This window comes from Triturus cristatus, chromosome 1_2 (genome assembly GCF_964204655.1).
Source record: "Triturus cristatus chromosome 1_2, aTriCri1.1, whole genome shotgun sequence".
In the NCBI taxonomy this organism is placed as follows: Eukaryota; Metazoa; Chordata; class Amphibia; order Caudata; family Salamandridae; genus Triturus; species Triturus cristatus.
Genome location: NC_140580.1, coordinates 416474724 through 416500867, shown reverse-complemented (window position 1 = coordinate 416500867; position 26144 = coordinate 416474724). Strand labels below are relative to the sequence as shown.

The 26144-nt window shown below is 41.4% G+C and overlaps 1 protein-coding gene across 1 annotated transcript in view; it reads left to right on the top strand.

The window, feature by feature from the left end:
- Window positions 1-26144, top strand: part of PCDH15 (protocadherin related 15) — a 2378624-nt gene that overhangs the window by 1463969 nt on the left and 888511 nt on the right. The window contains exon 15 of the mRNA XM_085614969.1: window positions 2948-3080. Within this exon, the coding sequence (XP_085471095.1) occupies window positions 2948-3080 (133 nt within the window). The remainder of the gene's footprint in view (window positions 1-2947; window positions 3081-26144) is intronic.

Genomic DNA, 26144 nt, shown 5'->3' with positions numbered 1-26144 from the left:
ATGTAAGGGAAAAAAGAAAAACTACACTTCTGCTTCATTGACTTAAAAACGGCCTTGATAGTGTAGATTATCACATCCTCTGGAGGAAACTAAGAGATTGGAACATTCCTGATAGACTACTGGAAGAGGAATTATGCTATTTTATACCCACACCTGAATAAAAGTGAAGTTGGGTGATGGCTTCAGGATTTCAAGAAAACTCACCACAAACAGGGGCCGAGGCAGGAGTGTGTGCTGGCCTCACAGCTGTTCACCCTGTTAATGTCTGGTCTGACACACCAGCTCGATCACACCAACTCCCATCCACCTCGCTTGGGCAAGCTAACTTTATTTCATCTTTCATATGAATACAACGTGGTACTAATGAGTTTAACTCAAGCTAGCCTCTGGAGGTCACTGGCTGAAATGCATGAGTATATCACCACTAACAAGTTGGAAATAAACATATCAAAAACAAAAACCATGCTGATTAGTAACCACATAAGCCCTTTACAGAAAATCTGGTTAGAAGGAAAGCTTCTGGAAGAAGTAGCCAGCTGCAAGTATTTGGGAGTTTACATTAACAGCAGACTCAATGATTGCGAACAGAAGAACTACATGTCAAAAACAGCCAACACACTAGCATTAGCTTTCAGCACATTGGCCCACAAAATTTAGGGTCCATCTTACAAACCACCGTTATTTGTAATAGCTGAAAAATACTCTAAACGATATCCTATGCTAGCACATTCCTTCACAGAAAAGACTGCACTTATGAACAAGCTACAGGCCACAATATATAAGCAGGTCTTTCGAATATCCCAGAATGTGTCAGCACCGCAGGTGCATCTGGAATTTGGGATAATAAATGAAACAGTAGGGAGAATGTACACCGCAATAAAATGTTGGTACAAAATAAAAAATAAATTCGGACCATCCCCACTAAACAAAGCTCTACGGTCAGAAGTTCAAAATTATAAAAAAATCTATATATAATCAATATCTGTCCACGGCTTTAGCATCCACTAGCACAGTCGAGTTGTGGAATAAGAACTTATCTTTTACAACTTTTAATAAATAAAGCCACAAAATTCCACCACTGTTGTTAGACAAAATCACTTTCAGTCCGTGCAGGTAACAGCAGTGGGGCGGTGAGGCCGCTTGCGTGGGGATTTTGAGGGACGATGCCAATGGACAATTAATTATTTATTTAATTTTAACTCTGCATCGTCTCTCGAAATCCCCCCCACATGGCCCCACCGCCCCATCGCTGTTTCCTGTACGGGCCGTGGCTGATTTCCAGCATAACCTAAAGAAACAATTAATGGCCCTCCATTTTGCCCAGCTGCCCCCTGATTAGGCCTTGGGCCGCTCTGTTTCACTAACTTGAAAGATGCAAGTACTATGATCTGGTACTTGATTCTGAGTAAGGAGATACCTATAGACTGAAGGACCCACAACCTTTGCAACTAATGACCCAATTACTTACAGTACCTCACCACGGTAAGTGTTAAGACTTGGTTGAACCAGCTGCACCCACAGAAAAAATGCATCAACCTTCTCAGATGCTAAGTGACATATGGTTTACTGAGTTGTATTTGATTATCATGTTGGTCACTGGGATTGAATAATTTAGTTATAAGTTAGGGAGGAATGTAGTGTCCCACCAAATACCCTTTGTGTGCTCTGAAGGCATGATGACGGTAGGCTTATCCTCATCACATTAATAGATATATGAGCTGTTGTGCTCATACACAATAGTCACAAGTGATCCACCTTAGTGAGGTGTACTTCTGGTCAGCGCAGCCTAACACAACAGCACTTACCAATTACATACATCCTGCATGTAACACATGAATTCACCGTCAATCTGCACCCTTTCACATACAAGAGGGATGGGAATGATTTTCATTATGTGCACGCACTTTGCAGAACTCCTGTAAAACTGTATGATGAAGTCATAAAGTAAAATGCCATCTTTAACAAAAGGTTGATTTTGCACATTATTCCTCAATGCCTTTTGCAAACATTATTTGCCTAGGTGGTCTTTCCACCTGATTATTACAGGCCACTCCAAATGAGGATGTAATAATGGCTGTAAAGCAAAAGTGCAAGCAGTTATGGTACTAGAGACACAGGGCCTCATTCATGGCATTTTGGTGTACGCCAAAGTGAAAAGGCAGGAATGCACTGAATTTAAGCAATACAGTGCATTCCTGACCTTTCTGCCTGCGCTGGCACTGTTTTGGCAGCCTACCACCACTGTAGGCACTCTTGCACCATGGTGCAAGGGTGCCTCTGTTGCAGGCAGGATTGTTGTTGTGCAGGAAAGGGCACCTTCCTGCAGAAAAAACAATCCTTTGAGGAGCTTTCTTCTTTCTATGACATGGAAAGAGGAAAAAAACTAGGAAAAATAAACGTATTTCTCCTCGTAACGCCTCACCTTGGGAGGCGTATGGATTTGACGCTGCCCAAGGGTTACACCACATTGTAAATCTGGGGCAGCATCAAATTCCATGGGTGTTGCATAGGAAAACCCACTGCAATGCCCATTGCCCTCCTCCACTGGCGTAACGAAAGTTGAGGGGGCCCCCCTTCAAAGAACATAAAGGGGCCCCCACTCCGTATTTACTATGGAGCTCTCAGGACTGAGTATGGTGCTGAGGGGGCCCCCTGCAGCTCGGGCCCCCCCCGCTCCGCGGGGGCTGCGGGGGCCTGTGCTACGCCCCTGCCCTCCTCCTGGACGAACAGTAAGGCATCACAGCAAATTGCTAAGTGCCGCCTGATTTATGAAGACAGTCAAAGCCAAACAGAGTAGCTGTGTATGCCTTCATAAATCTTTATGAGAGCCCTGCATCATGCATGTACCACTTTACATGGTGCAGAAGTGATGCAGAGCTCTTATAAATAAACCCCATAGTATTTAACACAGCCTACAAGGATGATTTTCTTTCTCTTTTCTTTTCAGGAGTTCCATTACCACTGTTTACATTGAGGTGCTACCCCCAAATAATCAGAGCCCTCCTCGCTTTCCACAGTCAATGTACAACTTGGAACTTAGCGAAGCAATGCGGGTTGGAGCTGTTCTCTTAAATCTTCAGGTACTATAGCTATTCCGTTTTCCCAGAGTATTCATGTGCAGTGTGTAATGTTGTCCAAAAATCTATTGCTGGTTTGGAAAAGGAAGAGGAAAAACAGTGGGTTACCTACTCTGAAAACAAAATGTTTGCTAACCGGTTCATGGTGCACTGCTAGTCGAGTAGTTGTAAATATCTGAGAATGAATGACTGAGCTAGAACATCAATGCACCTTCACTGAATTGATCGTTCTATAGTGTGTCTTATGTCTTCAAATAATCGTGCACTGCCATATGTGAAAGACCACCAAATAACAACTAATAATCTGGAATCACCAATCACAGTGTTTGACACTGGTAGAGAGGAAACTATAGGTTTCAAAAGTCCAACATGCAGAAACTATACAATTTCTGTGTTATGTGTTTGCGTTTTGTGCATGTTCATCAATCATGCATGCAACACTACAACTTTACATATTCTTCACTTACCCTGAAGCACATATTTAATTGTAGTGCAAGTATACAATTATTACTCTGCAATGTGGTAACATAAAGAGCAGCACATGTTATAGAACACTTGGACATGCAAAGCAGCTAATACAGAGCAAGGGAAAATTGGAGTACAAGTGTCTCAAAACCTAAAACGCAAACAGATTTAAGGGAAGTAAGGGAACAGTTTCAGAACCTTTGAAAGAACACTTTGGATTTTTGTGGGTTGACTATGGTTAAAGTGGGGAGTAAGTTTGGGATGCAGGGTCTTGTGTTTTGTGAGTATGTACTGAACATGGGTATCTTCTTTACTCTCCAATTCGTTTTACACACCAAACAAATTCCCAAAGGATAGTCGTGAAGATGCCTTCTGTTCCATAATGAATGTCATTGACCAGTTTAACAGCTATTTCACTTATCTCAGTTGTTCTCATTAAGATTTTTAATCATCTCTTTCTGCAGTGTTTTTTTGTGGTCAACAAAGTTCTACTTGTCAGTTATTGCATGTCCCTTTCTTGTGCACTTATTTTCACTAAATTTTCACCATCTCATTTCTATCCCTCTATCTTGGAATGCATTGGTTTTTTTCTCCAAAGATGGGTCACTCTTCAGGCTTCTGAGTAAGCGTGAATTATCATATATGGGTGAGGACATGCCTCTAGAAAAAAATGACCTTCTCCTGTATGGATTTCAAATTGAAACTCGCAAGTAGGGGGAACAATGTGAAAATATGTATCGTAAAGTATATCTTCTCAGCACCAAGGCACAAACACCAAGTACTAAGGCCCAAATGGGGAGTAATGGGTGTTTCCTATTTCACCCTTGACTATTGCAACCTATTGAAAACCTATTTTGCGTTACTACCTATATTATTCCATCTTGACATATCATTGCTCCCAGGACCTACTTAATTGCAGCAGCAGTGCGACCACATTGTGCAGTTGCCCAGCCACAACTCCTGCACTTACCTGGACTGGTCCTCCTACCAGTCAAGGCCCTTTGGACCTAGCTATGCGCTCCTGATTCTTACCTCCTCACTCTATCTCTACCCTCTCTTGCTCTCCCCTCTCACTCTTGCTTCATCAATCTTCTCCATTTTTTTGCCTGTTTTTGCCTTCCACTTGTGCCTCTTTGCTCTTTTTATCTTTTCCGGCTTTTGACTATTTTTGCCCCTTTTTGCCTTTCACTCATGCCTCTTTGATTCCTTGTTTTTTCTCAGCTTTTGCCTCTTTTTTTCCTTCTCTAATGCCTCTTTACTCCTTTCTGCTATGTCATCTTTTGCCATTTCCTCTGTTCCCCTTCCTTCAACCCTTCTGAAGCTAGCAGAGGCATTCACCCACTCCCCTCCCTTGCCCCTGCTCCTTACCTGTTCTCCTGCACGTCTTCACATCTCCTCTTCCCACCTTCACAAGCCTGGACCATGCCCAGAGCCACAAGCCCTGGTCCGTCGACCCCCCCCCCAGAGTTACACCTCTGCCAAATGCACACCCTTGACACCGGTCATTGCCACAAGCATTGCTGCCGCCTTGCCACCCACTTACCATGGTAGGAACTTTCCCCTGCAGCACCTGCCATTTCACCTGCCACTCTATGCACACTCCTACACCCTGCAGTGGTATTGCTTGATCATGTCATAGAGAGCCATGCTGGTATTGGTTATGAACACTGAACAGAAACTTGTGAGTAAAACATCATTTCCTGGTTTAAAGTTATTTGTACATTTTGCATATTTTGATCAGTAATAAAATTCTTTAAAGCACTCCAAAGTCTAATGAGTGGACTGTAGGTGCAGGCGGAGAACGCCGCTCCACCAATGGAGCGTGCAGAGATTTGCCTACTCCACGTTCTCCGCGGATCATGCAGTAGGCAAATCTCCGCACACTCCGCATTGGAGTGGAGTTGGCCAGCTCCTGCCTTCCCCCCTCTATGAAAAATTAATTAGACATTACTTAAAACAAAAAAAACACTTACCTGTACTGCGGCGTCCCCGGGCTGGGTGATAATTGCAAAAACTGTGCTATTGGTGAAAGATAAGGCTCATTTAATATGATAGCACGAGAGGTGGTGCAACAAGGGAACTTGCTGCGCTGAATTACTTTAAATGGAGAGCACAGAATTGCTCCATAATTACAAAGATATGGATAAGCCTGGGCGTAGTTTGTGGAGTTTTGCTACGCTGAACTCCGCAAAGTTACAAAAAACCTCAGCGAAGTTCACCAAGTGGCGGAGTGCTGTGAGAACTGCAGTTTGTGGTGGTATTCCTGCTGCTCGGGTAAAAATGCTTGCAAACTTACCCTTCGCGATTGCAAACTTACCGTTTGCGATCGCGAGCTGGGAAAAAACTCTGCTGCACATTGCGAAGCGGAGTTTTCTGCACTCCCCGGGCTCCGCGAGTTCCGCGGAGTGCGGAGTGCAGGAAACTCTGCAAACTCCGCGAATGGAGCGAAGTTCACCGCCCAGGCATAGATAAGTTGCATTTCTGCTCTCTCCTTGCACTGCTGCATTGTGTGCTGCCTAGTGCCACAACTGTAGTAAAAATGTGCCTGCATTACAGGCAGGATTGTTTTTGTGCAGGAAGGAACACCTTCGTGCACAAAAACAACCCATAGAGGCTTCCTATTCTTTCTGTGTAGAAAGAGGAATTAGCGAGGAGAAAAAATATATTTCTCCTTTGCTAGCTAGGTGCAACATTTTGGAACAAACCCCAGGTTTACAGTCTTTGTAAATCTGGGTCAGTGTCATAATGCGTGGGTGCATGCATGGGAACACCCATGGTCCATGCATGTAACGCCTACCCGATGCAAAGTAGAGCAAGGCAGTGCTAAGGAAGAAGATTAAAGATAATCCAACTGTTATTGACAACTATTGCTCATTGACACTCAAGTCAAGCTATATTGAAGCATGATTTATGCGCAATAATCAGAATGGTTTGTATAGTTAATGGAATTATCATTGGGGTCCATTATTGCTTAAAGCAAAATAAATACGATTATCCAACCATGTACCTGATTTGTATTACAGTAGGGATGGTAAATGATATGGAATAAAATATGGCCATAGCCTTCATAGATCCAAGAATGTTATTAGGTGCAGTGAACATGGGACTTTAGTTGAGATTGCAAATAGAGCTCGGGTGGATCAAGGTTGACTACTTTATTATTATCATTATTTATTATTTGTTAAGTGCAACGAATCATCCCCAAAAGGATCTCTCGGCACCGCAGTGTCAAACAACAGAAGCAAAACCATGACCAGTTAGAGATTGAATAACCAGGTTTTGAGGAGTTTTCTGAACTGAATAACGTTAGTGCAGGAACGAATATAGAAAGGCAGTTTGTTCCATTGATGGTGGGCCAGGTAGGAAAAGGAACGACCACCCAGTCTGGCACTATTTATCCTTTTAGGATAATAACTGGTCGCTGGATCTAAGTCGTCAGGTGGGATATAAGGGTTTCATTTGTTTTTCAGATAGACTGTTCCCCTACCCTGCAGTGTTTTAAAGACCAGACATAGGATCTTCAATACTACTGTGTTTTTTTTTATACGCAACCAGTGAAGCAGGTGAAGAAGGGGTTCATATGGAAATTGGGGGGACGATTCAGAGCAAGGCGACCTGTCTTGTTTTGAACCAACTGGAGCCTTGAGTGAAGTCCTTCCCTTGTACCGACCAGTAGGGAGTTACCATAGTCTTTAAATCTTTGCAGCACTTAAGTAGATCACTGCATGTGTAAAATGCTGAAATTGTGTAAAATCAACTGTCTAGCATATGTAGAGGGTGTGTTGTCTGACACTGGCCTTTTCTGCTTTTCTTAAATTATATAAAATCTAAATGACTTAGAATGCCAAGTACTAAAAAAAGGGAGAGCAAGACTTCAGGTATTGTTAGTTGCAGACAAATGTATGTTTGACTGGTAGAAATCTTGTGAAATCTACATACCAGCCGTATGGACACTTGTCAAAAAGATAGGCAGCTAAAAATATTACATTGTTTATATCATGTACTGGGACAGTCAAAATGGCATTGAGTGAATGGTGGAGAAAAGGAAAAAAGAAGCACAAAATGTATGAGAGGTACTGACTTACCTATTGAACAAAGATCTCGCTACAGTTGCAAAATTGTTAATGCTCTGTTTCATCCAATTTGAGACTGCGCATAATGTTTTCTTCTAAAAAAAAAACCATAGATAATGTTGATTTGGTACAATTATGCTGGTGCAAAGTGTTCATTTTGTTTGTAAACACTCTAATAAAAAATATATACAAAAAATATTGGTGAATAGCTGTTTAAATCTAGAGTATTTTCTGTTGGCAAAGACACTTAGGGGCATATGTACAAGGAAGTGGTAGAGTGAGGTGTTAGCTGTCATGGCTTAACACCTCCCTCCGCCACTTCAGAAACGCAAGGCTGCACCATATTAACTTAGCAGTGTAGCGCCAACAAGGGTGTCTGCGTGCAGGGGAAAATTGTTTATGTGCAGGAGGGTCCCCTTTCCTGCACATAAACAATGTTTGAATGGAATTTTGTCACTTCTATGTGTGCTGCCTAATGCAGCACACATGGAAGTCACAAAAAGGGATTTTTTTTTTTTAAAGATTGTTTATGTGCAGGAAGGGGGACCTTCCTGTACAAAACAATCCTAGGCTTTTTGCTTTTTCCAAGTGTGCTGAACAAGGCAGCACATATGGAAAAAGCAAAAACGAAGATAACTAAAGCATTTCTCCTTATTTCACCAACTTAAGACCAGGATTTCCCTGGTCTTAATTTTGACGTTGCCTCATATTTACTCTGCTCTCGTAAATAGGGGGCAGCGTCAAAATCAATGGGTGTTGTGGTGGAACAACCACCGCAACACCCACTGCCCACCCTTTTCATGCTGAGCATTGCGTGAAAGGGGGCCTTATTTACAAGGCAGCGTTAAACTATGTTAAATGGCTTAGCTGCCTTGTAAATAAGGAAAAGCCCCTATTGCCCCGGAAGCGTCACAAAAAGTGATGTTCATGTGGTGATGAGGTTTTGTACATATGCCCCTAAAAATCCCCTTGTAGAGGATATATGTCTGGGGCAGTGCTTTGGGGATCTTGGATTTGCCCATCTACGTGCTATGTCAATATAAACAGAAGGCGTTTTATTTTAATAGAGGGATTTTCATCTGAGGCTGTTTATCCAAATTAAGGTAAAATCAGAATGTGTGCCTTTGAAGGCATATAAAGTGAAGGAATCCTTTTAAGATTTCCGTTAAACAGATAGAGTTAATATGACAAAAGCTGAAATTAACAAACTCCCAACAATAGCAATCCAAATCTGAGGTCATTGGTGAAAGCCAAAGGGAAATATTCCGTCCGAGCAAACGATCTAAATAACGTTAAAGATGTATTAATGTTGTCTTCTTCTGCCCCTAGTATGACTTTTTAAGACATGTCTAATTGTCCCTATGGTAAACAAGCAGCCCTAATGTCATTGGGTCTGGCATTGGCAAGCTGGAATGATGTTACATTTTTACATTTTTCTGTTTCATATATATGCAAAAAGAGAGAAAGAAAACATGCTGCAATCTAAAATGGGCCACTGGAGTCAAGCATTCCTGGCTGAAGAGGGGTGAAACCCCAAAACCGGTCCTAGGATGCTTGATTTCAGTCCAGGCTGGCAGTTCGGGCTGGACTGTTCCCATGAGGCAGAGGGTCAAGACTGATTTGCTATGGCCATGTCTGAACTGGGGTGGCGTGGTCAGCAAAATAACGATGGATTAAACCCAGATCTGTGACTGGGGATGAATGTTTTGCCAATGTGCAACATTCTGCCCATCATCTTGTCTGTTTTGCTGTTCGCCCTATGTGGGAAGGGTATGCCCAGACGTGGGTCCCGTGCTCACTACGATACTGGACTCAAGCTATCCTGGCTGAAGATGGGTGAAACCCCGATACCGGTCCTAGGATGCTTGATTCCGGTCCAGGGAAGACATGGCTTGGCAGTTCGGGCTGGACTGTTCCCATCAGGCACAGGGTCAAGACTGATTTGCATATGGCCATGTCTGAACTGGGGTGGCGTGGTGAGCAAAATAACGATGGATTAAACCCAGATCTGTGAATGGGGGTGAATGTTTTGCCAATGTGCAACATTCCATCCATCATCTTGTGTGTTTTGCTATTCGCCCTATGTGGGAAGGGTATGCCCAGACGTGTGTCCCGTGCTCACTACCCCATTGGAGTCAAGTTATCCTGGCTGAAGAGGGGTGAAACCCCAAAACCGGTCCTAGGATGCTTGATTCCGGTCCAGGGAAGACATGGCTTGGCAGTTCGGGCTGGACTGTTCCCATGAGGCACAGGGTCAAGACTGATTTGCATATGGCCATATCTGAACTGGGGTGGCGTGGTGAGCAAAATAACGATGGATTAAACCCAGATCTGTGACTGGGGGTGAATGTTTTGCCAATGTGCAACATTCCGTCCATCATCTTGTGTGTTTTGCTGATCGCCCTATGTGGGAAGGGTATGCCCAGACGTGGGCCCCTTGCTCACTATGCCACTGGAGTCAAGCTATCCTGGCTGAAGAGGGGTGAAACCCCGAAACCGGTCCTAGGATGCTTGATTCCGGTCCAGGGAAGACATGGATTGGCAGTTCGGGCTGGACTGTTCCCATGAGGGACAGGGTCAAGACTGATTTGCATATGGCCATGTCTGAACTGGGGTGGCGTGGTGAGCAAAATAATGATGGATTAAACCCAGATCTGTGACTGGGGGTAAATGTTTTGCCAATGTGCAACATTCCGTCCATCATCTTGTGTGTTTTGCAATCTAAAATGGGGGCAATCGGCTTAAAATAAAAATAATAATAATAATTACTCATTGAATGTAATTGGAATCGATTGGTAGCTGTGCTTTCCAGCAGGTCTGAATATTTAGACAGGGTATAGAAACACTTTTTAGTTTTAATGCACATCATATGATATAATTCTCATAGACCTTAGACACAAAGAAAAGGTTACTGGTGTGGAATTACTGTAACCTGAAGACAGTGTGAACACACAGCTATAGGAAAGAATATATTATGGGAAAAAAGTATTGGCTCACCAGCCTTTGCACAAAAGTGCACCTTTTTTAGACGAATGTGCACAATGGCTGAGGTGGTCCTATCTATCCATTGCAATATGCTATAGAGAGCTGAAGCAAAATGTTAGTGACAATTTAATGCTCTTTCTTATGCTGATTATATTCAACTACACCTGAAATTTACAAAACATTGCAATGATCCCATCACAAGGCTGAGAGACTGGCTTTTGTGCAGTTGGAACTGGATGGCCAGCAATTTCTTAAAGTTAAATGGGGATAAGCTACAAGTGCTCCTCTATGGCTGTGGAAACTGATCATTGTTTGCTTGATCTCTAGCCACTACCCCTGGTTCTACAGTAAAGAACTGGGGAGCTTTGTTTACGAACAACTATCATTTATCTTTCAAATACAGAAGGTTTGGGCAATAGGATATAGGGCTGACACACAGTAGATGGGCCCTTTTTTCTCACCCCCCTGCAGCTGATCTTTTTAGGGTGCTTGAGGAATAAAAGAGTTAGGTTCAGGTTTCATTCAAAATTGCAGTGTAACCCATTTGGTAACACAGAGTCGATAAGTAGGATTAAGTATGGATTTACTACAAATTCAAGGCCAAAGTAATATAAATCAGTTTCAGAAACATAACATAGCAGTACAAAATTACACTTGTAACTCTTCTTTTTTGAGCCACATATTCGAAGCTACCATTGAATCCATCTCCTCATTCCACACAGACAGTAGTCCTCCCTTCTGCTCATCAATATTTATTGCCCTAAACTCCCCTCATGCTTTTCTATCTTGTTCACACAATGGGCCTTTCTCCATTCATTAGGTCATTGTACCAGGTACATGCAGAGGAAAAAAAAACACTGCACCCAAAAGCATTCCTGTTGAAGGTTAAACCTTGCGTAACCCAAATGATTAAAGCCTTAGGTCAAGTTAGCAAAGCTAAGATCTCAATACACACTGTAACTGAGTGAATACAAATACATGGACAATCACATTAAGTGTGTAAAATTCTGATTGATATATGTTCCATTATAACATAAATATAGGATACATTCAAGTAAATACGTGAATACATGCAGATTAATCAATGTGGTAAAACGCACATGTCTAATTATACGTGAGAACTGCAATTTGTTGTTACTGTAAAAGAAGCATTAGTGTACACACATTATAAATAGGGAGAGGAGTTGGCCTAACGGCTAGGGTGCTCGATTTCGGACCTGGGGAACTGGGTTCGTGTCTCGGTAATGACGCTGAACATCCTGTGATTCTGGGCAAATCACTTAATCTCCCCGTGCCTAAGAATGAATGTCTGTCCTAATGTAACGTAACTGGTGCTATGTAAAGCGCTCTGATACCTGATTGGATTCGGGTCACGCTATATAAAACTCTGCAAAAAAAATAAAAATTTGGAGGTTACATAGCAAACGTACTTTCTATATGGCTTTAAGTCCACTTCACTTCATTAGTCACATCACACCAAACGAGTACAAAAGTCCCTAAACTATACGTATACGAGGCCTAATCAATAATGGCGAGACTGGAGCCAAAATTAACTGCCCCAATAGCCTCTTCATAACTCAATGAAAAATCTGTTCCATATTCCCTGCGAACATGTTTGGTCTAGTGGATGGTTCGTATATCCTCACTCTTGTGGACTACTGCAACACCGTCTACAGGGGCATGCCTAATAGTGCTAAGGTAAAGTGCCTGCAAAACATGGCACTGAGGCAATCATGACTCACTTTCCAGAGGGTAACCGTGCTAGCTGCCAATAGGAAAACGGTTTTCACTCAAGAGAGCTTGTCTAGTCCACAGAAGGTATCATGAAACAGGAACCGTTTTTCTCTTGGAAATGACAACCCATTTCCCTCCATTGAGGACACCTTGCTCAAGTACCACTATATTGTTTAAAGTGGCTCAGAGCGCAAAAAGCAGGATTTAGGAAGTTTATGGCAGTGGAGCCCACAATTAGGAATGAGATATTTGGAGAAACAAAATGATTCTCCATTCAAGAAGGCAAACAAGACTATCTCTTTGCTCAGCCTTTGACTTGGATTTCTTCCTTCATTCGGTGGAGTAGTTGCTGTGTGGTTTTTTTGTTTGATGGTCGTGTTTGTTTTCTTGTGCTTCTTTATCTTCTGGGGATTTCCTTTGAACCAAAATGAATGTGGGATTAAAAATAATGACAATAATAATATTAATCCTAATATTAATGCTGCTAAAGTAATACTCCAACCATTTCTAGGACGGAAAGCGATCGTAGGGGGTTATGAATGTCCACAAACTCAATGTGTGTGAGTTCATGTTGAGGTTCACAAGCTCACAAGGCAAACCAGGTTAGTTCTACCCATGCCTCCCCACTCCTTGGGGTCACTATATTGTAATACTACCCCGAAGAGATTTTAACAGTAGGAAAACCACTTACACCGCCAGGAATACTTCTGTGAATTCCTGACTGGTGTAAATCAAGACCTTTTTGGCTGCAGACGTCTGTTTAAGTCCGACATTGCCTTGCTGAATCAAGTCCACTTGTTTAGAAACTGCTGCCAGAGCACAGAGAGAGTGTTCAGATTTTCATACACCTGTTTCCATCACAAATACTGAAGTAAGATGTGGACTTTCAGCACTCTGCCTAGCAACAAAGCTAAGAGATAAAGCTTCAATTTACATAGGACAAGCGAATAGGTTTTTAATTATTGGCACCGTCTGACGTGCAATTCACCAGTACCAAGAACACAAAGGGGCTTATTTACAAGCACCTTGCGCCACTTTTGCGTCACTTTTCCCATGTTAGAAGTGACGCAAAAGTGGCGCAAGGGGCCTGTAAATAAGTACCAAAATGTTTTGGATCTGTCAAGTATTATAGCTTAATTCTGTCATGCAATTATTTAGTTGCACTAGAACTAAGCAAGAGTGTGTCATAGCAGAGGAAAAGGGCCAAATTGCAGGGAAAGTATTGTAGAAAAATAGAAACATCTTCTGGCACTTGTTAGGTGTTAGTATACGAGAAACCCAGACTGAGGACACTCTTCGTGGGGAAATAAAGCACTGAGGGAGACCTGTTAAGCGGAATAGGAAAGGTGACAAGCGTAGCAAAGCAATAACACATTTTGTCAGGGTCCTGTGATATGAGATGATCACAGCAGGATTGTGTGAATGTATGAGGGAGCGCTCTGGTTGAAAATACTCCTAGAGCACTAGCAAGACAAAATGACAAAACATATGATAATGCAAATGCAAAGAATGGGGCAAGGGAGAGGAGGCGTCCTCTTTTGGGCAATCTTCGTGTTTTCTCGCCAAGCAAGTATTGGTGTGTGGCAGCTAAGAGCACTGTGCTATACATATTTTTATCACCAGTAAGCAGTGTGGATAAACCGCAAGGATGTGGTGTAATGCCATGCCGTATTGCAGGAATGGATTATTGATGCATTCTGGGACTCGCAGTAGAGAACTGTGATCACATGATCATTTGAACACTCACCTGTGACCAAGGCGCATTCTCGCGCCAAAACACGTAGGGATTTAATGAGTTGTTTGATGCTGCCACACTAAGACGTATTAAAGTCAGCTTGACATGATGCCGAAGTTGTGGGCTCTTCTTGTGCTGTAATACTTACCACAGGATTCTACATTCCTGTTTTCAGAGCCCGCCCTGCAGAGTCGTGGGCCCCCGGAAAAATTGAGCGGAGCGGGCTGGCAATAGTCCTCACGAAAAGTTCCACCAAATACGTGCGCTCACAGGTTCAAAACAATCCCCAATCAAGTTCGTATACAACCAGGTTTAGTCCACCACAACGCGTTTCAACTGCATCCGCAGCCTTGATCACGTGTACTTCAGTGCACAAAACATAGAAAGTGTCTTATAGCATCAGACGACTGGCCAACAACATAAACATAGGACATTGCAAAATATATCATGCATTTGGTGGCCATGTTGGAGTGTCAAAACAGGAGTGGTAAATTAATTAGGGAAACCCCCTCATTACTATTACATCAAAAGATAACTGCACGAATCTATGGGAAATCCACATTCTAACGTGTTACATTTGATGCCAAAATGTATAATGTTGCCAATGCCTGCAATGAAAGGGGGCTCAGTTCGCATCAAATTATTAATGCCAACACAGATATTTACAAAATGTAACTGGTTCAAAATAAACCAGTGTCTTAATCAACGAGAAAGGAAAATTCTAAGATAACGGCTTAGTGCATTGCGCTTGATCCACACGTGAAATAAAATGATTGACCATGTGAAAACACAAGTGCCATGCCGCTGTACACGTGAAAAGGAACAATAGTAAGACAAGTGTCTTGGCTCTAGGATAGTATCATGCTATCCAATTGTAATGTCCATCACGTATCCAATGTAGGAGACATCACAAGGAAAAACAGGATTAGCATAGTGCTAAACTCAATATGAGACGTATTATGCCTCTGATGTCTGCATAGTGAGCGCTAAAGAAGGGGTTATCAAATAGCAAAGCATGTGCGCCTATCCCAATGACATAAACAGATCCAGCTTTCTATATATATGAAGAAAAACAAACCAGTCTCATATTCATTATATATCTAGTTGGTTTTCCCAGTCAGGTGCTAAAAAGTTTTTTTTTCTCAAAAAAATGTGATCCCAAAAGTGACAATCGAAGAAAAGGTTAGGGGACCTGTGTAAGTGAGTAGGTCCCTTCCTTCTCTCCTGCAAAGAAACAAAACAAAATAAGAGTTAAAATACGATGCAACAATGTCACATCATAACATGTAGTTTCTTATGCACAGTATCTAGGAGGAGGAGATTCATATTTCATCAATCAAATTAATGGAAAAATGTAGTTAGATGGGACAAAATATAAATTATATATATAGATATATATATATAGATATATATATATATATATATTATCTACTAGCGGTCGCCAGTAGATAGTTATAGTTAGGACCGAGTTCCCATAGGAAATCTGAAAATTCTATTTTGAATAACTTTGGCGCCGGTTGACTTATCTTCGTGAAATTTTCAAAACTAATGGGGCGCTCCGCTCAGCTCCTACCCTGAAAGTCTTGGGGTGATTCGTCAAGCGGGGGCTGAGAAAAAAGGGGGGTCCCAAAACACGTTTTCCCCATGCATTTTCCCATAGGACCTTTAGTCGAAGGTGCAGCCCGAACGGCTGAACAGAATTACTTGAAATTTGGCAAAGAGGTAGTCCTCAGGTCAGGCATGTGCCTTTTGCTTAAATGGTGTAAATCCGTTCAGTAGTTCCTGAGAAAATCAAAAGTAAAATCACATATATATCTGGGCGGAGCCTAACCACACATCTCATCGTGAGATCTGATTGGCTGTCAGCACTTCATCCAAGAAGTGTTGGCAGCCATCTTGGGACCAATATACATGATAGCACCTCATTAAAAAGCATTGCAGTTAATAGAATGTTTTAAGACTTTAGTTACATTATAAATCATTTGTTGATGGTACCATACTCATTTTAGGAATTTTGGTGTGTTCTAAGGTGATTTTACCATGTGAAAAAGCCTTCTGCTGTGATATCATGAATCATGTTTGAGAGAAAACTATTTTCTCAGGCTTTTCCCACAGGGGTTTGGAAGGTGATCTATAAGCTAACTGAGAGCATATTTTCTATAAATTCACATTATCTTTCTCAGTCATGTGAGAATGAAGTCTGACATTCTCAGTAAAACATGTACATCCAACAAGGGCAGAGACTGTCAGTTGATTCCTTTGTGTTCTACTGCAGCTTCCCAGAGTGTTCTAAAGAACAACTAGAGTCCTACTTATGACAAACGTATGGCACACCTGAAGCCATCTTGGTTAGAATAAAGTGGTAATTCTTCAAACATTTAATTTAAAAAGGAACAAAATGAGGGGGTTCATTTTGCCACAGAAAGTATGATTAGTGCTGCAGAAAGAAAAATTAGGGCACATTTTGAGTGACTTCTCAAATCCTCTTCTATGTCATAAAAAAATTCTGACATGCAGACTGAAACATGCACTTTGAATACCAGCAGCAGACTTCCCTGGTGAGCAGTAGCTTTACTACAGTGATCTAATGAGCAACTAGAGTGATAACATTCAGAATGTATGGCAAATGTGTGACACATCTGAATGCCTTCTTGATGGAACCAAGTAAAAAACTGAAAAAAAGTCCTACTGAGGAGACTGCAGTAAATGAGGAAATTAGGAAACTTCATAACAAATAAATCTCCCAAGATGGCCACCAGAGACAAAAGAGCCCAAATGTAGGCCAAATATCACCCAGATGTAGCCCAAGTATAGCCCATGCCTTCTTGATGGAACAAAGTAAACAAGCATTGAAAATGCAATAGGTCTCGCCCTCGTTTAAGTTAAAGCAATTCTGTTTGTAATTAGGTGGCTTTTTAGCTTTGCTTGTATTAGTGTTTTTCAAACTTTCATGTACCAAACATGCATATGTATGCATATATGTATATGTATGCATGCATTTATATTTGTATTTATATAGATATGCAGATTATATATATGTTTATATATGTATGTATATATATACATACATATATATAAATGTATATGCATATATAAGCATATATATGTGCATGTGTGTGCGTGTAGAGAGAGGAAGAGAGGTAGAGGTGTAGAGGTAGAGGTGTAGAAGTAGAGCGGTAGAGATGTAGAGGTAGAGAGGAAGAGGTAGAGAGGTAGAGAGTAGTAGAGAGAGAGGTAGAGTGAGGTAGAGAGGTAGAGAGTGGAGAGTGAGTGATAGAGAATAGAGAGGGAGTAGTAGAGAGTAGTAGAGAGTAGTAGAGAGAGTAGCAGAGAGTGAGTAGTAGAGAGTGAGTAGTAGAGAGTGAGTAGTATAGAGTAGTAGAGAGTGAGTAGTAGAGTGAGTAGTAGAGAGTAGTAGAGAGTAGCAGAGAGTGAGTAGTAGAGAGTGAGTAGTAGAGAGTAGTAGAGAGTGAGTAGTAGAGAGTGAGTAGCAGAGAGAGAGTAGTAGAGAGTGAGTAGTAGAGTGAGTAGTAGAGAGTAGTAGAGAGTGAGTAGTAGAGTGAGTAGTAGAGAGGGAGTAGTAGAGAGTAGTAGTCGAGAGAGTAGTAGAGAGTGAGTAGTAGAGAGTAGTAGAAAGTGAGTAGTAGAGAGTAGTAGAGAGTGAGTAGTAGAGAGAGAGTAGTAGAGAGTAGTAGAGTAGTAGAGAGTAGTGGAGTAGTAGAGAGTGAGTAGTAGAGAGTGAGTAGTAGAGTGAGTATTAGAGAGTAGTAGAGTGAGTAGTAGAGAGTAGTAGAGAGCGAGTAGCAGAGAGCAAGTAGTAGAGAGTGTGTAGTAGATAATAGTAGAGAGAGTAGTAAAGAGTGAGAAGTAGAGAGAGTAGTCAAGAGTAGTAGAGTAGTAGAGAGGGAGTAATAGAGTGAGTAGTAGAGAGTAGTTGAGAGCGAGTAGTAGAGAGTGAGTAGTGGAGAGTGAGAAGTAGAGAGTAGTAGAGAGAGTAGTAGAGAGTGAGTAGTAGAGAGTGAGTAGTAGAGAGTAGTAGAGAGTGAGTAGTAGAGAGAGTAGTAGAGAGTGAGTAGTAGAGAGTAATAGAGTGAGTAGTAGAGAGTGAGTAGTAGAGAGAGAGTAGTAGAGAGTGAGTAGTAGAGTAGTAGAGAGTGAGTGGTAAAGAGTAATAGAGAGTAGTAGAGTGAGTAGTAGAGAGTGAGTAATAGAGAGAGTAGTAGAGAGTAGTAGAGTGAGTAGTAGAGAGTGAGTAATAGAGAGAGTAGTAGAGAGTAGTAGAGTAGTAGAGAGTGAGTAGTAGAGAGTGAGTAGTAGAGGGTAGTAGAGGGTGAGTAGTAGAGAGTGAGTAGTAGAGAGTAGTAGAGAGCGAGTAGTAGAGAGTGAGTAGTAGAGAGCAGTAGAGAGCGAGTAGTAGAAAGTGAATAGTAGAGAGTGAATAGTAGAGAGTGTAGTAGAGAGTGAGCAGTAGAGAGTAGTAGAGTGAGCAGTAGAGGGTGAGTAGTAGAAAGAGAGTAGTAGAGAGTAGTAGAGAGTAGTAGAGAGTGAGTAGTAGAGAGTGAGTAGTAGAGAGTGAGTAGTAGAGAGTAGTAGAGTGAGTAGTAGAAAGTGAGTAGTAGAGAGAGGGTAGTAGAGAGTGAGTAGTAGAGTAGTAGAAAGTAAGTGGTAGAGAGTAGTAGAGTGAGTAGTAGGGAGTATTAGAGAGTGAGTAGTAGAGAGTGAGTAGAAGAGAGTAATAGAAGAGAGTAGTAGTGAGTAGTAGAGAGTAGTAGAGAGTGAGTAGTAGAGAGTGAGTAGTCGAGAATAGTCGCGAGTGAGTAGAAGAGGGTTATTAGTAGAGAGAGAGAAGTAGAGAGTGAGTAGTAGAGAGTAGTAGAGAGTGAGTAGTAGAGAGTAGTAGAGAGTGAGTAGTAGAGTAGTACAGTAGTAGAGAGTGAGTAGCAGAGAGTAGCAGAGACTGAGTAGTAGAGAGTGAGTAGTAGAGAGAGAGTAGTAGAGAGTGAGTAATAGAGTAGTAGAGAGTAGTAAGTCAGTGTCAGTCAGTCAGTGTCAGTCAGTGTCAGTCAGTCAGTCAGTGTTAGTCAATCAGTGTCAGTGTCAGTCAGTCAGTGTCAGTCAATCAGTGTCGGTCAGTGTCAGTCAGTCAGTCAGTCAGTGTCAGTTAGTCAGTGTCAGTCAATCAGTGTCAGTCATTGTAAGTCAGTCAGTGTCAGTCAGTCAGTGTCAGTCAGTGTCAGTGTCAGTCAGTGTCAGTGTCAGTCAGTGTCAATCTGTCAGTGTCAGTCAGTCAGTGTCAGTCTGTCAGTGTCAGTCAGTCAGTGTCAGCTAGAGCAGCTCTGCTGACCTGATTCTCTGGCTCTAAAGCAGTTCTGCTGACCTTGTTCTCTCCCTCTAAAGCAGCTCTGCTGACCTGGTTTCTCTGGCTCTACAGCAGGTCTGCTGACCTGGTTCTCTGGCTCTAGAGCAGCTCTGCTGACCTAGTTCTAAGGCTATAGAGCAGCTCTGCTGATCTGGTTCTCTGGCTCTACAACAGCTCTGCTGACCTGGTTCTCTGGCTTTAAAGCAGCTCTGCTGACCCGGTTCTATGGCTCTAAAGCAGTTCTGCTGACATGGTTCTCTGGCTCTAGAGCAGCTCTGCTGACCTGGTTCTCTCCGTCTAAAGCAGCTCTACTGACCTGGTTTCTCTGGCTCTACAGTGGCTCTACTGACCTGGTTCTCTGGCTCTAGAGCAGCTCTGCTGACCTGGTTCTTAGGCTCTAGACCAGCTCTGCTGACCTGGTTCTCTGGCTCTAAAGCAGCTCTGCTGACCTGGTTCTATGGCTCTAAAGCAGCTCTGCTGACCTGGTTCTCTGGCTCTAAAGCAGCTCTGCTGGCCTAGTTCTCTGGCTCTAAAGCAGCTCTGCTGACCTGGTTCTCTCCCTCTAAAGCAGCTCTGCTGACCTGGTTTCTCTGGCTCTACAGCAGCTCTGCTGACCTGGTTCTCTGGCTCTACAACAGCTCTGCTGACCTGGTTCTCTAGCTCTAAAGCAGCTCTGCTGACCTGGTTCTCCGGCTCTAAAGCAGTTCTGCTGACCTGGTTCTCTGCCTCTAGAGCAGCTCTGCTGACCTGGTTCTATGACTCTAAAGCAGCTCTGCTGACCTGATTCTCGGCCTCTAGAGCAGCTCTGCTGACCTGGGTCTCTGGCTCTAGCGCTGCTTTGCTGACCTGGGTCTCTGGTTCTAGAGCAGCTCTGCTGACCTGCTTCTTAGGCTCTAGAGCAGCTCTGCTGACCTGGTTCTCTGGCTCTACAACGGCTCTGCTGACCTGGTTTCTCTGGCTCTACAGCACCTCTGCTGACCTGGTTCTCTGCACTCACGATGCACGCACCCGACTTTGCGAAAATATATTTAAAAATAATATAAGTTTATTATAAGTACAAATATGTTATTTTTATGACTATCTTAGACAATCTCTTGCCCTAATATGTATATTAAAGACACATACATATCATTTGGAACATAATTTTTTTTTGCGGGAGTTGCGCACCCAGCGCGCCCCAGCACGTATATGACATCACACGGGACCCGCCACCGCGCAAGCATCTCGTACCATAATGCGCATGTGTCGCGAATGCGCGGGAGCAGGAGTCGCGGACTGGTCGCATACCAATCGCGCACATCACGTAATATTAATTGTATATGATGTAACTGAAAAACACGCAGCCATATGCGGATCCTTAGCGACTTTTCTAAAATAGCGGCTAGAATCCGCGCACCCACCGTGATGTGTATGCTTTGAGTGCGCGACTCAGGGAAAAAACATTTTTTTAAAGAAAATTATATAAATATATTAAAATAAAAAATTAAAACAAAAAAATGAATCAATATTTCAGTTTGAATTTTTTTAATTTTTTTTGCACTTTTCAGAAAAATATATAATGTTATTTAATGAATAAAATATTTATAAATGAACAGTTAAAAAACTGTAGAAAATCAGTACAAAAAAAAAGGTATAACTACTATCACACTTAAAAAGTAGCATTTAAAAAACCTTTGAAATTCACTGAAAAAAAACAGGTTTCAGAGACGTTATAGATAGAAATTAGCATTTAAAAAAGCTTTGAAATTCAATGAAAAAACCATAGGTTTTAGAGACGTTATAGTTAGAAATTAGCATTTAAAAAACCTTAGAAATTCACAGAAAAAAACATAGGTTTCAGGGGTGTTATAGTTAGCTGGCCATTTCACTCGTACAAAACCATAGAAATTCCTCCGTTATAGTTAGTTCTGCTAACTATAACTCGCGCGCCTGCAATGCACTGCTGATGATGTCACATATTGCATCATTCATGACATGGTCAGTGACATCACTGATGACATCTCAAATGACATCACTGATGACATCACTGATGACATCATCCACATGACAATCTGATACACCTCATCATACATTAGTATAACCTTTCATCACTCACTGTAAAATACAGAGTATCATATTTGAAACCATTGACACACAATACCAGTTACTACATACCCACTCACTGATTCCTAAGTCTACACACACAACTACCCATTCAACAACAGAATCATTTATACATGCAGTCACTAATTAATAGAACACTATCAAATGCACTTATACACATATATAGACATTGACACATCAGCAGTCATCTTAGTCGGTTATGCAGTCATCCTACTCACTCATGAAAAAAATTAATCACACTTACATTTACTCACTTACACAATTATCCAACAACACCTCATTTATTCAAACACATAGTTAATATGTTAAAAAATCACCATTACAATTATACACTCATTCATATAGTTACTCTCACAATCACTGACTCTTACACATACTTATTTATATACACCAACTCTCACATACAATGCCTTTTTTTTTTACTTTGTTGAAGATGTACAACTAAAACATATATTCGCTCACCAACACACAACAAAATACACTCAGTCACCCAAACAACTGTTTCCACATGCACTCTTAAACCTATACACCCAGTGAATCAACCATTCACACATCTATGCATAGAGTTACACACACCCCATCCAACCACACACAAACTCAGTGTCCCATACAAATACTCACTCAACTAATTAATAACTCATATACACACTCATGTAGTTAGTGACCAACTGATGCAGCATGTTATACAACAACAGAGACAGTGATGCATACATTCACATAGTTTAGTTACTAATCCATGTATTAAGTGACACACATTTCATTACTCACTTAAACGGACAGTCAGACAGCTACTAAATCCTCCTTCCAGACAGTTATATATCCACTCAATCTTCAATACAGATTGGTATATATATATAATACATATTTAAATTTCAAACTAAACCACATTCACTGGATGATGTCATCAGTGATGTCATCAGTGATGTCATTTGAGATATCATCAGTGATGTTATCAGTGATGTCACTGACCATGTCATGAATGATGCAATATGTGACATCATCAGCAGTGCATTGCGGGCGCGCGAGTTATAGTTAGCAGAACTAACTATAACGGAGGAATTTCTATGGTTTTGTATGAGTGAAATGGCCAGCTAACTATAACACCCCTGAAACCTATGTTTTTTTCTGTGAATTTCTAAGGTTTTTTTAAATGCTAATTTCTAACTATAACGTCTCTGAAACCTATGGTTTTTTCAGTGAATATATATATATATATATATATATATATATATATATATATATATATATATATATATAACCTACTGGCGTTTGCCAGTAGGTAGTTATAGTTAGGACCCTGTTTCCATAGGAAAACCGCAACATTCTATTTTGAATAACTTTGACGCCGGTCGATGAATCCTCGCGAAATTTTCAAAACTAATGGGGCGCTACGCTACGCTCCTACCCTGAAAGTCTTGGGGGGATTCGTCAAGCGGGGGCTGAGAAAAAAGGGGGGTCCCAAAACGCGTTTTTCCCATGCATTTTTCCATAGGACCTTTAGACACAGCTACAGCCCGAACGGCTGAACAGAGTTACTTGAAATTTGGCAGAGAGGTAGTCCTCAGGTCAAGGAAGTGCCTTTTGTAGGTCTGGTGTAAATCTGTTCAGTAGTTCTTGAGAAAATAGCATTTAAATCAATATATATATCTGTGGCAGCTTACGGTGCGCTTACGGTAAGCTTACCGTACGCGTACGGTGCCGTGCGCGAGCGCGAATCTGATTGGCTGTTAGATCTTAGTAAACATTCGAATCGTTCGAAACCAGGAAGTGGCGGCCGCCATTTTCTCTCTCGCACTCTGAGAGGGGGTTAAAAAACAAAGGCCAAAAACATGTAAAGGGGCTCTTTAGACAGCTCCTAAGCACCTAGCCATGTTGAGGGTGTCCTCAAAGATCCCCCAAGGCCAAAAACGGAATTTTAATTATTTCAATAAATTCGCCGATTATGCTTACCGTACGCGTACGGTAAAAATTAATAAAAAAAAATAAAATATCCATACTTTCACCACCCCATGTGGTAATGGTGCCCGAAGGGCACAATTCGTGCATGGCATATTACACATGTGAAAAATTAAAATATTACCTTTCACAACGAAGCGCATCATATGTCCTCCATGTGTGCACGGTGCGCGAAGCGCATCGTGCGTACATGGCCCATGTAGCGTAACGTGGGCACGCGGTGCGCGTAGCGCACCGCGTGCCCACCGTGCGTGCACGGCACTAACTGCGTAAAGTGGGCGCGCAGTGCGCGAAGCGCACCGCGTGCTCACTGTGCGCGTACGGTGCGCGAAGCGCACCGTGCGCGCACAGAACGAACTGCGTTAAGTGGGCGCGCACGCCACGAATGGCGTAAAGTAACTTAGCATTTAAAAAACCGTACAAATTCACTGAAAAAACCATAGGTTTCACACACGTTATAGTTAGGAATTAACATTTAAAAAACCTTGCAAATTCAGTGAAAAAACCATAGGTTTCACACATGTTATAGTTAGCTGGACATTTTACTGATAAAAAACCAATGAAATTCCCCCGTTATAGTTAGTGCAGGCAACTATAACTCACGCGACCGCAATACTCTGCTGATGACATATGTGTCTTTATGAAAAAAAAATATTTGTAATATATGTATAGCTAAAATTTAATGAAAGAAGACATGGGCAAATAAGTGTCTAAATACAGTATTAGCATCAGCAGAGGATTGCGGTCGTGTGAGTTATAGTTGCCTGCACTAACTATAACGGGGGAATTTCATTGGTTTTTTATCAGTAAAATGTCCAGCTAACTATAACATGTGTGAAACCTATGGTTTTTTCACTGAATTTGCAAGGTTTTTTAAATGCTAATTCCTAACTATAACGTGTGTGAAACCTATGTTTTTTTCAGTGAATATATATATATATATATATATATATATATATATATATATATATATATATATATATATATATATATATATATATATATATATATATTATCTACTGGCGGTCGCCTGTAGATAGTTATAGTTAGGACCGAGTTCCCATAGGAAATCTGAAAATTCTCTCCTGCAAAGAAACAAAACAAAATAAGAGTTAAAATACGGTGCAACAATGTCACATCATAACATGTAGTTTCTTATGCACAGTATCTAGGAGGAGGAGATTCATATTTCATCAATCAAATTAATGGAAAAATTTAGTTAGATGGGACAAAATATAAATTATTTATATTATCTACTGGCGGTCTCCAGTAGATAGTTATAGTTAGGACCGAGTTCCCATAGGAAATCTGAAAATTCTATTTTGAATAACTTTGGCGCCGGTTGACTTATCTTCGTGAAATTTTCAAAACTAATGGGGCGCTCCGCTCAGCTCCTACCCTGAAAGTCTCGCGGTGATTCTTCAAGCGGGCGCTGAGAAAAAAGGGGGGTCCCAAAATGCGTTTTCCCCATGCATTTTCCCATAGGACCTTTAGTCGAAGGTACAGCCCGAACGGCTTAACAGAATTACTTGAAATTTGGCAAAGAGGTAGTCCTCAGGTCAGGCATGTGCCTTTTGCATATATGGTGTCAATCTGTTCAGTAGTTCCTGAGAAAATCAAAAGTAAAATCATATATATATCTGGGCGGAGCCTAACCACACATCTCACCGTGAGATCTGATTGGCTGTCAGCACTTTATCCAAGAAGTGTTGGCAGCCATCTTGGGACCAATATACATGATAGCACCGCATTAAAAAGCATTGCAGTTAATAGAAGGTTTTAAGACTTTAGTTACATTATAAATCATTTGTTGATGGTACCATACTCATTTTAGGAATTGTGGTGTGTTCTATGGTGATTTTACCATGTGAAAAAGCCTTCTGCTGTGATATCATGAATCATGTTTGAGAGAAAACTATTTTCTCATGCTTTTCACACAGAGGTTTGGAAGGTGATCTATAAGCTAAACTGAGAGCATATTTTCTGTAAATTCACATTATCTTTCTCAGTCATGTGAGAATGAAGTCTGACATTCTCAGTAAAACATGTACATCCAACAAGGGCAGGGACTGTCAGTTGATTCCTTTGTGTTCTACTGCAGCTTCCCAGAGTGTTCTAAAGAACAACTAGACAAACTTATGACAAACGTATGGCACACCTGAAGCCATCTTGGTTGGAATAAATTGGTAACTCTTAAAACATTTAATTTAAAAAGGAACAAAACGAGGGGGTTCATTTTGCCATAGAAAGTATGATGAGTGCTGCAGAAAGAAAAATTAGGGCACATTTATTTTGAGTGACTTCTCAAATCCTCTTCTATTTCATTAAAAAATTCTGACATGTAGACTGAAACATGCACTTTCAATACCAGCAGCAGACTTCCCTGGTGAGCAGTAGCTTTACTACAGTGATCTCAAATAAGCAACTAGAGTGCTAACATTCTGAATTTATGGCAAATGTGTGACACATCTGAATGCCTTCTTGATGGAATCAAAATTAAAAACTGAAAGTATTTCCTACTGAGGAGACTGTAGTAAATGAGGAAATTAGGAAACATCATAACAAATAAGTCTCCCAAAATGGCCACCAGAGACAAAAGAGCCCAAATGTAGCCCAAATATCACCCAGATGTAGCCCAAGTATAGCCCAATGACAGA